Source organism: Colletotrichum acutatum, assembly GCF_030867785.1.
Source record: "Colletotrichum acutatum strain CBS 112980 chromosome Unknown BDZ83scaffold_39, whole genome shotgun sequence".
Classification (NCBI taxonomy): domain Eukaryota; kingdom Fungi; phylum Ascomycota; class Sordariomycetes; order Glomerellales; family Glomerellaceae; genus Colletotrichum; species Colletotrichum acutatum.
Genome location: NW_026849033.1, coordinates 279,965 through 292,789, shown reverse-complemented (window position 1 = coordinate 292,789; position 12,825 = coordinate 279,965). Strand labels below are relative to the sequence as shown.

At 54.3% G+C, this 12,825-nt stretch overlaps 4 protein-coding genes across 4 annotated transcripts; 1 reads left to right on the top strand and 3 right to left on the bottom strand.

Annotated features, from left to right (window-relative positions):
- Nucleotides 1-2,339: 2,339 nt before the first annotated feature.
- On the top strand, nucleotides 2,340-3,797 carry BDZ83DRAFT_751552 (glutamate transporter; the record flags this gene model as incomplete). Its single annotated transcript, XM_060514065.1, has 2 exons — nucleotides 2,340-2,574; nucleotides 2,632-3,797. 2 exons carry the CDS (start codon nucleotides 2,340-2,342, stop codon nucleotides 3,795-3,797), a joined length of 1,401 nt encoding a protein of 466 aa, XP_060365775.1.
- Nucleotides 3,798-4,012: 215 nt separating this feature from the next.
- Nucleotides 4,013-6,484, bottom strand: BDZ83DRAFT_619058 (uncharacterized protein). The gene is made up of 2 exons (XM_060508099.1): nucleotides 5,718-6,484; nucleotides 4,013-5,635 (listed from the first exon to the last, which is right to left on the bottom strand). The coding sequence occupies exons 1-2, from the start codon at nucleotides 6,167-6,169 to the stop codon at nucleotides 4,357-4,359; spliced, it is 1,731 nt and encodes a 576-aa protein (XP_060365774.1). The 5' UTR covers nucleotides 6,170-6,484; the 3' UTR covers nucleotides 4,013-4,356.
- A 1,697-nt stretch (nucleotides 6,485-8,181) lies between these two features.
- BDZ83DRAFT_576022 (autophagy-related protein 11-domain-containing protein) lies at nucleotides 8,182-9,165 on the bottom strand (the record flags this gene model as incomplete). The annotated part of the gene is made up of 1 exon (XM_060504878.1): nucleotides 8,182-9,165. One exon carries the CDS (start codon nucleotides 9,163-9,165, stop codon nucleotides 8,182-8,184), a length of 984 nt encoding a protein of 327 aa, XP_060365773.1.
- Nucleotides 9,166-10,230: 1,065 nt separating this feature from the next.
- BDZ83DRAFT_534986 (uncharacterized protein) lies at nucleotides 10,231-12,619 on the bottom strand (the record flags this gene model as incomplete). The annotated part of the gene is made up of 3 exons (XM_060503344.1): nucleotides 10,231-12,318; nucleotides 12,379-12,490; nucleotides 12,552-12,619. Coding segments are annotated over 3 exons (2,268 nt in total), but the record flags the coding sequence as incomplete, so codon positions are not given.
- Nucleotides 12,620-12,825: the final 206 nt, after the last annotated feature.

The window sequence follows — 12,825 nt, the reverse complement described above, 5'->3', positions numbered from 1 at the left end:
CCAACATGGACTACACCGCTTCCAAGACTGTACCTGGCAAGAACCCGCCGCCGTATACCTTAACTTCTTTTGAGGCTGGAGCGTTAGATTCATCCCGGTCTTTCATTGACATCCCTTCTTATTGTGGGAGATGGGACCACATCGAGCTCCCCGGCAGCGGCAACCGACCCCGGCTCTCCCTCGCCTGCTCCCTAGACCAAGAGTCGCGTGCTGGACCTGCATACGCCAGAACTCGGCCCGTTGGAGTTCATTGCCTCCCGAATGCCCTTAAGCAGATAAATAAGACCTCTCCAAAGGACAAGAAACAGGCATTCGACACCTCACGAGCGAGCATTATCTGTCGAATTCCAGATATCAGGGTGACACAACTGAACATCTCGAATGTCAGTGGTCAGACATTGCAGTCCCCGGCCGCATCCAAGATTTTAAGCTGTATTCCTAGTCTTCCCGACAGCGCTCAACGCTCGGCTACCCACATAGGTACCCTGCACTCTGTTACACTGTACGTAATAAAAAGACCTTAAACAGGGTATCTGTCTCCGAACCGGCGTGGAGCGGCCAAGTATCACTTCACGCCCTATCTTAGCAAAAGGGAGCACGCGACGGTGATCTGCCGACCACCGGTGCAAGTCGACGCTTTTCTACGGCTATGCGTGGCTTTCGGCGGAACTCCCGAGCGGAGGTGGGTGGAATGTCGAAAGCAAAGGAGCTCCGGTGCCACGGCCAAGACTTTTTTTTCCCCTCGTTGGTTTTTCTGTCGACAGTCCCTCTCCTCTCCACCCCCAAATCAAATTTCTCGGAGCCCCATGCCCGACCCTTCACCCTGCCCTCGCGCTCCCCCGCCGAGCCTCTCGGCAATGCTCGGCGCGGCACGGCATTCGCCGTGGCGGACCAATGGGCGGAGACCGCGGTCGTACCAACGTCGCCCGAGAGTCATGTCTGACGGATGCCAACCGGGGCGCAATCACCCTGGGCACCTTGGTAACGAGCCTTGGTCTTCTTGGACGCGCCGGATCCTTTTGCTTTTCGTGGAGCTTCTTGCTGGCTGACAACGCGATTGCAAACTGGAGACCGAGTTTGGGCCTCTGGTAGAGCTGTCATCGTCAACTGTCAAGATGGGGAGACGATGAGACCCACGGTTTGTGGGGTGAACCTGGAATGGAAGCTCGAGAGAGAGATTCGAGCTGGATCAGACCGAAGTGTCTGCGATAACGCGACAAGTGGTCAGTTGAGATCGCAACGTTGCGAGCCAGATGTGAGGCTCTTTGCATCGCAGGCATTTGATACTCGCTGATACTCAGTCAAATCGCCTGCACACCGTTTGGTGAATAACACCATCAAAGCCCCGTCGTCACCGCCAAGTTGTAATTCCAGCCAAGGCCAATACCCAGACCACTATCCCGACATGACAAACTGACTCGGCCAGTCAAGCTTCGTTGTCCTATCTCTTTTCATCCAGTATTCTCCCTTTGGATGATCCAGAAAAGTTCTCCTGTCCAGCCCACTCTTCCACTGAACCTTGCCTCTGCCAATGCCGCGTCGAAGTGTTCCACCCCATCTCATCCCGGTCACACACGCGCCTACGATGCTAACTTGCTTCTCGTTTCCCAAGATCCTACGCCGGCGGCCGGTGACCCTCTCAATTCCTCTCTCAGTCGTGTGTACGAGCCTTGCAGTCTCAGTCCAAACCTGCGGATTGACCAAGGCATTAGTATCCAGCCCTCCTTCATCGACGCGCTGGTGGGTAACGCGGGGATGGAATGGATCCTCTTACACCTTCCTTTCGCGTGAAAGATGCCAATTGCTGTGCCCTCCCCCAGCTCTGATATCCTTCTTGGCGGGTGAGAGATACGCGTGCCCTATCTTGCCCTCGACGGAATTCCCATCTTGATGGCCTGGCGCACCCTCCAGTTCCCAGCGGAATCGCCCACGCGAGCTTTCTCTTGTTCGCCCCCTTCCCAAAATGTGGCCGGCTCTACCTTTAGCATCGTAGACTAGCCGGCCCCTGCTCGCCACACTGATAGACAAGACTCTCGGTGCAACCCAGCATCAGATTGACCCACGCGCCGGGTGCTCTTCACGTACGGAGTATATATCCCTCGCTCGGGTCGTCGATCGAAGGTCGACGGAATTCCTCTTCCTTTCTCCTTGCTTTTCTCTCAGCGTGTCAGCGATCTCGGTACGGCTTGTTCTCCAGTATCTTGTGACTCCGTCTCCAGGCAACCCCGTTGTTTCGTCAACATCTAGACACCTCACCCCCGTCCAGAAGCCAGCCCAAGATGGAGAAGTCAGAGTATGGCACGGCCGACAAGGCTGTCCGAGAGAACTCAAACTCCTCGATGGATCAGGTCCAGCGCCAGACCTCTGTCACATCGGAGGTGTCGGTCCACGAGAAGAAGCCGTGGTGGCACCCGGTCATCGAGCCCGGTTCCGCCGTTCAGATCATCATCGCCGCCGCCATCGCCGTCGGCATCGGTTTGGGCGTCAAGACTACCCACCCAGATATCCCCGCAGCCGCCACGACCATTCTCATCATCCCTGGTAACCTCTGGCTGCGGTCTTTGAAAGCCGTGGGTATGTTCAACCTCGTTCCTTGAACATCGACCATTCCGAGCTAATGAATTCTCTCAGTCCTGCCTCTCATCGTAACAGCCATGGTTCTCGCCGTCCAAAAGCTCAAGGAAATCTCCCACGGCGGCGCCAAGCTCGCAAAGTGGACAATCGGCTACTACGTCATCACAACCATCGTAGCCATTGTCCACTCCATCATCATGACCTCCCAAGTCTGGGCCCGCCTCATGACAGTGGCCTCGGCAGAGTCCATCGCCACAGACAGCATGTCCGCGAAAGACCAAGAGTCCTACGAGGAGAGAAAAGACCAAGACATCCCTGCCACCGTCACCGAGCTCTTCAACTCCCTCATCCCAGCCAACGTCGTCGACGCCCTCGCCTCTGACCACCTCCTCGCCGTGCTCGTCAGTGCCGTCGTCATCGGCTACCTCATCGACAACCGCGACGGCCAGTCCTCCCTCATCAAGGCAGCGCGCGAGGTCGAGACCCTCATCATGATAATCATCACCTTCCTCATCAAGCTCGCCCCCATCGGTGTCTTCTTCCTGATTCTGCCAAACATGTTCAAGCTCGACATCAACGATATCGGCGTGAACCTCGGCATCCTGATGGGCGGCGCCATCAGCTCCATGTTCTTGCACCTCTTCGTCATTCTCCCCCTCATTTTCTTCGCCTTCACCCGCCAGAATCCATACACTCTCTGGTTCAAGTGCTCACCCGCCTGGTTGACGGCTTGGGGGACAGCATCCTCGGCAGCGACCCTCGCTGTCACCATGAAGTGCTGCCGTCAGACGCTCAAGGTCCCCGAGACAGTCACCAAATTCGCCGTGCCCCTGGGCTGTCTCGTCAACATGGACGGAACCGCCATCTACTTCCCGATTGTTGTCGTCTTCCTCGCACAGACGCAGGGCCATGTTCTCAATGCCGCCGACTACATCATCATTCTGTTGCTGTCGACTCTGGCTTCCATCGGCACCACTCCCATCCCCAGCTCATCCCTCGTTCTGACGGTCATGATCTCATCGAGCGTCGGCATTCCTCCTAGCGGAATGTACGGTGTCGTCGTTGCTATCGACTGGTTCATTGATCGATTCCGCACTGCTACCAACGTTAGCGGTGACCTGTTCGCCGCCGTAATTGTCACCAAGATGACCGGAATCACCGACCCTGTCGACGGCTCTGAAGTTGTTGAGGAAGAAGTCAGGCACAATGACGAGCGCGTCTAAGTGATTTGAGTGTAGAAAGTACACGTGAAAAAGGGGCAGTACAATAGAATGAATAACACTCTGGTCGAATATCGCAAGGCATCGAACCACTAATGAATGTACCGGAGTGGCCTTTTTGTGACTTGTGTTCTCTTTTCGTGGAATGGTCGGTATATAAAGTCAATGGTCCCCTGCTGAAATCGTGTTGCCGATGCCCGGTATCGCGCGGCCAAAGAGTCACAAGGCCGCATCAAAACGAAGACAGCTTGATGGTCCTACGCCGAGCCGACTAAGGAGCATCTTGCTGACTGGGGAGGACAGGTCATCTATCCGAGCGCTTCCCTTGGCGGACCGGAGCGTTGGACGGCAAGTTGAAAACTTGCCGATGAAAGTATTATTTAATGTGAATGTACTTGGAACCTCAAATCATTGCTCTAATATTCAACTCGAAGCGCCTCGCTAAACCCAGACATCTCACAAAAGTTCGCCATGTAAAACGCTCCAAGTCCGCTCTGAAATGACTAAGAGCCAAAAGTAAAAGCACAAGCTTCCCCAGAAATGCAACTCTCAATATCCCTCATTACCAGCCCATCTTCCTCCTTTTAGGTTTATCATGCCAAGCCCTCACCTTGCTGTCCTTCTCCGTCGCCTCGATCCTCAACCACCCATAATCATCGTCATACCCAAGCCCCTCGTTCGCAGCATACTCCTCGCGCGTACGTTTCCGGCTTTCAAGATGCCCTTTGGACCGATATTTTACGCTATCGGCCCCACCCGTCCGGGCCCTCCACTGCGTCCGAAGAAGCGGCGGGTCCGTCTGTCCGGCTGGGGGATTCTCGGTCCTCCAAGTTTTAATGACGTTTATGGTGGGACAAATCACTCCATATCTGTCCGTGTCCGTGTCAGCTTCGTAAGTGAGCAACATGTCGTGGTATGACCGGTTTTGCAGGTTACGGGGTGACTGTGCTTCAAAATACCGACCTTGAATCTGCTCCCCGGTCACAGGGTCCAGGATATTTCTGCAGATACTTATTGGCTTCATCTCCAGCTGCTGGTTGTCGGTGATGCCAGCGCGCCCATCAATCGTGGACCAGTCGCCCACCCATTTTTTACTGCCCTCATGGTATTTAGCCCCCGGCCACCACGGCATCGGCGGCCAGCGCTCCCACATCTTGTAAGGTCGCGTGCCGATGTAATGCCCGCCTCTTACCGCTGACGGCAGTTCGGGACTTGTTCGCGTGACGGGCTGGAAGTACCTTAGCTGAGAGTCAGTAACGAGAAGGATCTGCTCTCTCTTTTGGTTGTTGGGATCCAGAATATACCCCTCCCGGGGTATACTTCCATACACTCTCATCTTGAAGACTTGTCTTCCTTCCTCCAGCCAACTATTTGCATAGGCTTCTGGTGAGGGTGAATTTTCGCTGGGCGTCCTCTCCCGTGCGATCCCTTCATTATTGGACTGAGTACCCGAAGGACCTGGCTGGCCGTTCCGCTCTGAAGAGGCCTCGCGGCTGGAGGGAAACGTCGTTACCGGGTCTGACGGTTCACGGGGCTTGTCAGGGCGCGTAAAGGTAATGACCTCGGTGCCGAAGTAGTCCGCGATGAGGTAGAGCATCTCGTGGTACGCGGCCTCTTTGGGTAGGCCAGCGTCCTGCTCGTTCCTGTTGAGGCAGCGTATGAGATCTAGAGGGCCCCATTCCTTGATTTTGTCCTTGGACACGTTCGTAGCTGAGTTCGCGAGGAGTTGACAGTACATCCGGAAACGGGGTGAAGCGGGGTCCGATAACTGGGAATGAAACCAGTTGGCCAATCTGCCCTTGATAGTCTTCGCAAGATCACACCGGTTGTGAACAAGGACGCTATAAGAGTTAGAACGGGTTCTCAGTAATGAAAGTCTATGGCGAAACAAAAGAGTAGGTGGGGAAGAGGGGGGGGACTTACGAGAGAGAATACCACAAACTATCCTCACCTTTCGGCACAGGGCTCGCGAAGAAGGTGTAGGGGAGGAGCTCCTCCTCACTGTCTCCCTCTCTCTCTGGAATGACGCCGTATAACTTCGGATCTTTACCCTTTCCCTTTGGACTTCTGGCCTTTCTCTGCGTATTGATGCTCTCTTCTTGCTCGACGTCATCCTCTTCCTGCTCCTCGGTATTCTTCTCTTGCATTTCTTCGTCTTCCTCCTGCTCTCCACTCTCTTCCTCCTCCTCATCATTTTCTCCCTCATCGTTCTCGTCATCCGTCTCAACCTCGCAAAACTCAGGGTCGCTGCCCTTGAATCGGAAATTCGTCGTAGCCTGAAACCCATAACAAGCAATAAGATCCTGCCACTCCTCGGCCTCTTTTTCTCGCGCATCCCGAACCATATTCTTCGTCGCCATCCACGTCTTACCCATCTTCCGATGATCCCGCGCCCGATCGTCCCTCTCCTTCTGTCTATCAGGCCCATACGTCGCATCGAAAATAGTCTTCGTCACAGGCGTAGGCACATTCCGATCCCAGTTGGCAATCGTCAAATTAACCGGCGCATCGTCACAAGTACCATTAGGCTTCCAGTGACTGATCCACGTATCCTCGAATATCTGCCAATCTTCGTGCCCGGGCCGTCGGATGCCCGCTATGGTTCGGATAGCCGATCGGACCCGTCTGCTAGCCTCGAGGAACCGCCGGTGACCGACAGACCCAGGCTGGAACTCGAGACTTTCCTCACGGATTTTGGTAATTAAACGGTTGCACCAGTGCACAAACTCGTGGGCTGGCGGTCGAACTGCCGGTCTGGCGGCGTCTCTGCTGTGTAGGCCCAGAATTTTGTATGCGAGATCCACGTCCCCGTCGTCTGGGGCGCACCCGAGGATCACCCCAATCTCGGGATATGCTGTGGCTCCTGTCGGCGCGACCCACTGTTGGACAGCTGCAGCGGCAGCCATTTTGTCAAATGTGTCTTGGTGATACGGTGTTCGCGTAAGATACGGTGTAAACTGTAATCCGCTGAGAGAACTTTGTGGGGGCTTGTCGAATTGGCTGTATGAGGGTGGCTAGATCTTCGTTGAAGCCTCTAGTAATTACAGTGTTCTTCTTTACAGTCTTTTTGGTTGCCAGCAATCAATCTTTCTGCGTTGGAATTGTGTAATGACCTCGATTTCCGTTGTGGTTTCGTCGTTCTCGCTCTCATTCAAGTAGGAATGATAGAGCCTGCCCGTACTGCAAGCACCAGGCATCTTTTCACCTAGGTCCAAAGAGACCTCGCAGAACTATGAAAGAAGGCATTGTATTCCGAGGCAAAGGACGGAAAGACCAAGCTAACAATGATGGCTTAAGAGTATTGTGCTACTCATGAAAACCGTTACTGAAACCTCAAAGGCTTCAAGAACAACAAGGTCATGAACACAAGGACATCACATCCAAGTAAGGCTGGTCCGTTACCTAACTTATTACACCCTTACTTAGAGCAATACCAATGAAAACAAATGAATAAATCAGCATTGTAACAGGTAGCACGAACTCCATTGTAGGGCACTTGACAGTGTCCAAACTTAAAGACAGCACAATGATGATCATGGGGAAATCGCAAGACTCGCAGCACACTTTCTACGGGACCTCAGAAAGTGAACAGAGGTAAACAAGAGCACCATACGTTTTCAAGAAGAAAATACCTCTAAGGTGGCTCTATCCCAAGCACGCCATGCATGCAAAATCCTTTACAGTCCCATCTTGTTTGCCCCTTATCCCACGAGTAAAGTACCCAAAGATGTAAAGAAACTCCGTCCTCAAGTTCGCTTAGCTGTTACCACGACCATCATCTGGCGCCATCCTCGTCGAAACTCTTCTCACTGAAAGGTGACAATCGACGTCCCCCGGCAGTATGCTAAGCCGCTCTCATCACGTTCTTCCCACGTTCCCCTTCATCCATCTGCCTTTGGCAACTTTGAAAAATACCGATACAAAGAACAACTTGTCACGACCCAGCATCCGAGGATGAATGCTAGGTCGGCAACAAGGGCCCCGGGTCAAGGGGTGACAAAAGCACAAAAAACTCCTCAAAGACATCCCTCCTTGTCTTTACAAAGGAGGCTTTGGGTATTGTGTAATGCTCGTACAATATTCCACCACAACTAAACCACTCCACACATGCCCTCTCTCTGTCTTTACCGGCGTTCCGGGCCCTCCCACTTCCTCTTCGCGCCCCCGCCACCACCACCAGTCTCATAGCTCAGGTCAACGCTCCAAAGCGAATCCCAAACCACGCTCTTCTTCGTCGGACTCTCAACGCTGGCCCCGCTCCTCTGACGCTGCAGCCTCAAGGGCGATCGAGCTTTCTGACCGAAATCAGTGAGAAGGGGGTTAAACCTCGGACAGAGAGAGGGAGAAAGAGACACAGAGACGGAGACGGGGGAGGTTTTTTGCTGATCTAGGGGCCAACGAGAGAATCGATCATGTTTCGTACCTCGGGCGACCTGGGTCTATCGGCCTGACCCTCCTCGACAAGGGGGCTCGATGCCTGCCCTGCCTGTCCCGACTGCTCGTGGCCATTCATCGACGGTCCCAACTGTCCTTCTTCAGGGTGGCTCGTCTCGGTCGGCGTATCTGGTGCGACTGCGCGGAGAGAATTCGTCTCGCTGCCCAGTGCATTACCCTTGAGAAGTGCCGCACCGCCGCCACCGACAGCAAAGGGAAGGGCCCGTTTCGAGTTGGAGCTGCTTCGACGGCTCTCGAGGCTCTTGCTGAGCGCCTTGCTGACACCTTCGATGCTGTGGGTGTTGGCGCGCTGTTTGTCTTTGCCATTTGTCTGCGCGTGAGTGTGCATGTCCGCCATTGCCTCGACATTATTTGTCGCGATCGTAGATTTGCCCAGTCCGGGTGTGGCGGGTGCGCCGGGCTTGTCCTCGTGCGCGTCAATCAGGTACCATCGCAGGCCATCCGAAAGCTGGAAGGGGTTATCATCCTCTTCGCCATTAACCGAGTCGGTATCAGGGAGTTGCTTGTGCATGCTCTTTGAAAGATCCACAACGCGCTCCTGTACCCTCGTGATGCGAGCCACGAGCCACTCGCGGGATCGCAGACGATGGGCATCTGTCTCCCGTAAAAAGTAGTGAGGAAAGCCGACGTTGAAAGCCGCCCATGCGCCAGCCGTCTGGTTTCGGGTGGGCAGGAACAAAGCGAGGTCACCCTCTTTGAAGTGCTTGAAGGCAATCTTCTCGTGTGAGTCCCGCTGAAGGGTGTGCGCCTTCTCCCTGTACGCGCGCGCATCTCGCTGGAGTTTCCGGGCAAGGTGCTCAACATCCTTGACGCGCTTGTAGACTGTCTCAGCAAACAGATCCATATCGAAGGTGCCCAGCCGCGTCATGAAAGCCTCGTATTTCTCAGTCTCTGCGTCGGCATCGCTACTATTCATCCAGTACAGTAACTCTAGGTCGGTGCTATCGGCCAGAGTGCGACTGGTGAGCATGCCGGAGCGGCGAATCGTGGACTGACTAGGATCGGATAAGTCGTTTGCGGTATGGTATTGGCTCATGGTGCCCCTCTCGGACCTCGGAACCTTTTGGATTGTCATGATCGCGTCCTGCCGAGTGACCGAGAAGCCCAATCGCTCTAACAGCCGGCACAACCTGTCGTTCTGGGAGTAAAGACGCTGCGTCAGATCCTTAGTCTTTTCAGATCTAGACTCAAAGTGACCGAGCACAGCTGAAAGCTTGGACTGAGACTTCTCCATCTTTTCCTTGTAGAGTCGCAACTCTTCCTCGAGACTACCAACTTGGGATTGTCTGGAGGCAAGCTCCTCGGTGATAGAACTGATTCGTCCCTCTTCCTCGTCGAGCTTCTTCCTCAGGCTCTCCGAGCCCGTCTCGCCATCGGCAATCTTGGCACGAAGCTGATCAAGCTGCTCTCGGCCCTCAGCGGCCTCCTTTTCAAGAGCAGCCACACGGGCCTTCTCTCCCTCCAGATTTTCCTTCAGGTGCCGGGACTTGTCCTCCTCGGAAGTAAGCTTGCTCTTCGTTTCAGAGATTGTGGCCTTTAGGTTCTTAATCTGCTCGTCAGCTTGTTCCAGATCGGCCTTGAGAATTGATCGGTCACTCTCAAGGGTCTTCATGTTGGCGGCGACATCGGTAGCCCGGTAAATGAGTGCGTCGATGAGATCGTTGAGGTCCTCAGTGGTGTCATCGTTCGGTGACAGCTGGTCGTGAACATCACGGAGCGCCTTCATTTGTACGTCAGCCGCCTCCTGTGTGGTGTTCAGTACCTTGGCTATCCTCTTGGCCTCGTCGTTGGCGGTCTGCAGTTGCTTGTCGAGAGACTCGTTTTGTTCTCTTTGGAGCCGTGCCTCGTTGCGTAGGAAGTCGACTTGGCCCTGAGTCTTGAGGGCCTCGTCCTTCTGTTCCTTCTGTAGCCTCTCAACCTCGGCCTCCAGCTCGTGCATTCGCTCAATGTAGGTGGCCTTCTCGTTTTCTCTCGACTCGCCAAAGTTCTCAATCTCATCTTCGGTGTCTTCGATGCGGGCCTTGAGTCCCTTGATCTCGTTTTCCAGTGACTTGCGCTCTTCGACGAATTCCCGCTGCAGGGCCTCCATGTTCTCGAGAAGCTCCTTCTTAGTAGAGTTGGCCTCCTCCATTCGGTCCTTGACGTCGTCGTGCGCTGTAGCCCGGACGCTGAGGTCCTTTTCGAACGCTGTAGATTTCTCCTTTTCAGCATTGAGCTCGCTTTCAAGGTGCTGTATTCTTTGCTGAACCTCGGCATCGTTGGACGATTGGCGCTTTTCCAATTCGCTCTCCAGTTGCTGTACTCTCTTCGCCAAAGCCTCGGATTGATCAGATGCTCGACGAGCGTTTAGTTCACCTTCGAGCTGCTGTATTCTTTGCAAGAGCGCTTCTGAATTTCCTGCGGAACGGCGATGGTCATCAACTGTCGCTGTTGACCTAACGGAGTTGGTCGAATCATTCCTCTCGTGTCCGAATAAGCCCCCAATACCGGGTCGAGATGCTGCGCTTTGTCTGTGAAGCAAGTCTTCCAATCTTCGAACGCGACTTTCTGCCGTCTTTAACTTATTCTCGAGCTTTGATTTGTCGTCTTGGAGGCTTCGCAGCAACTCATCATCCCCACGGATCATCAAGCCACTTCGTCCAAGGGCGGCTTCGTGGACACTACCATTCTTAAAGGCCTTCAACCTCTTCGACTGCTGCTTCGTAGGACTGCTCAACTCATTCACAAGCTTCATCACATCCTCAATGATATCCACTTCGGCTTGTTGCTTCTGGAGGTGTTCCAGGAATTCTTCAAGGTCTCGCTTGACCATGCTGGGCCACGTTTCCTCTTCGCCGAGCAAGTTGACCTCGAGTCCAAGTACGTTTGCCTCGGTTTTGTCTGATCCGTACATGCTGCCGACCATTTTGTGCCACTTCCTCCGTCTCTTTGACTCCTCGTCCTGGAACAGCGCCATCTCGTTGGCCAGTGTCGACGAATCCGTCTTGATCTTGTCGGACCACTCTCGGCGACGGACAGCTTCGGAGACGAAAGAGGCGTACATGTACGGGAGCTGGTGAATGAGACGCAAATAGTCAAAGGTCGTCATGTCGTCCTCAGCTTGGTTCAAGACATTAATCTGATTTTTAACGCTGCTGTGTAATGTGGTGATCTCGGTGATGTTGCGCATAAAACTAATTGAATCGGCCGATATCGCGTTCCGTGCCTGCGTGACATAGAGCAACATATCATCCATCTCCGCGGAGCGCTTCTTCAAACTTGGGATGAGGCGTGACGTGTGGTTCTCCGCCGTCCGTGAGGCTTGAAGGACGTTGGGCTGCGTATCCTGGTACTCCAAGACGATGTGGTAATCAGTCTCTATCTTCTTAGCCACGGCTTCGACATCCTGGAGCAATTGCTGCGCCTCGCCACTGTGCGACAGCGCCGAACGACCAACAAGGCTGTCAAAGTCTCCTATCAGCTGCTCAAGTCCGCCATACATCATTTTCGCGGCCTTCTCCAGATCCGTCGCCTTGGTGGTGAACTTTTTCAAGGACGTCGGCGCCAACCGTCCCGACTTCTTTGCAGTGTCGATCTCGATCAGGTCTTCCAGCGTCGTCGTCTTCTTCTTGAGGTCCCTGGAGGTCATGAAACGCACCATAGCAGCAGAGATGGGCACACTGCGCGCCACGGTGAGGTAGTGCTCCCAGTTCTCGGCAAGCTGCTCGTACTCGCCCAGCGCAGGTTCTACCCATTTCTTGAGCTCTGCGTACTTTGGCTCAATCTGTTTCACACTAATCTCCAGGTTGGCCACAGCCGCATCGAGGCATTTGACCATGACGTCCATTTCGCTATACCGCTCCTGAATCTCGGCTGTCATACGTGCCGAGTCGTCAACAATGCCGCGGGCCCATGCCTGGCGCTCCTTGTAGAGAGCCTGCCATTCTGATAGAACACGAATGTTGCCGATGTAGTTGGGAGCGTTCGGGACAGCATAGCGCTTAGGAAGGGGGAGCTCGGACTTTGGAGACGAGGCGGCGTTTGGGGAGTTTGGTTGCGATATTCGAATATCGTAAATGTAGATCTCGGTCTGCGCCAGCAGGTCAGCTTTCAGTTCTCTTACCCGTAGTAGAAGGAAAGTATATCGTACCTCCTGGTGGAGAGTCTGCAGCTTGACACTCCGGCCTTGGGCAGTCAAAGCAACGACCTGGTGCGCCGGAATCGACGTCTGCCTTGCGATCCAGGCTTTGAGGTCATCGAGCCTGCGAATAGAACTGTCAGCCTGCTTCTCCAAGTCTCACGAGAAGGCAAACCCTGACATACGCAGAAAACTGTGTCGTGTCCACCTGCAGGCGCTGGCCCGTATGGGCTATCAACACCTGCGTCGCCATCCCCGGAACATCTCCGGAGAGAAGATGAGCTGCGACAGCTGGCCTGCGGTCCGGTCTTTGCAGCAATAGTTTCAAAGGTTTTGGCGTAACTATGTGTTAGAGTCGACAAAGGCCGTCGCCTGGTAAAATCGTATGATGCGCGCGCGCAAGGAACTCGCTGTTGTCGTTGTGCTCGTAGTCGCCGTCGTCGTCGTCGTTGCGGAAGA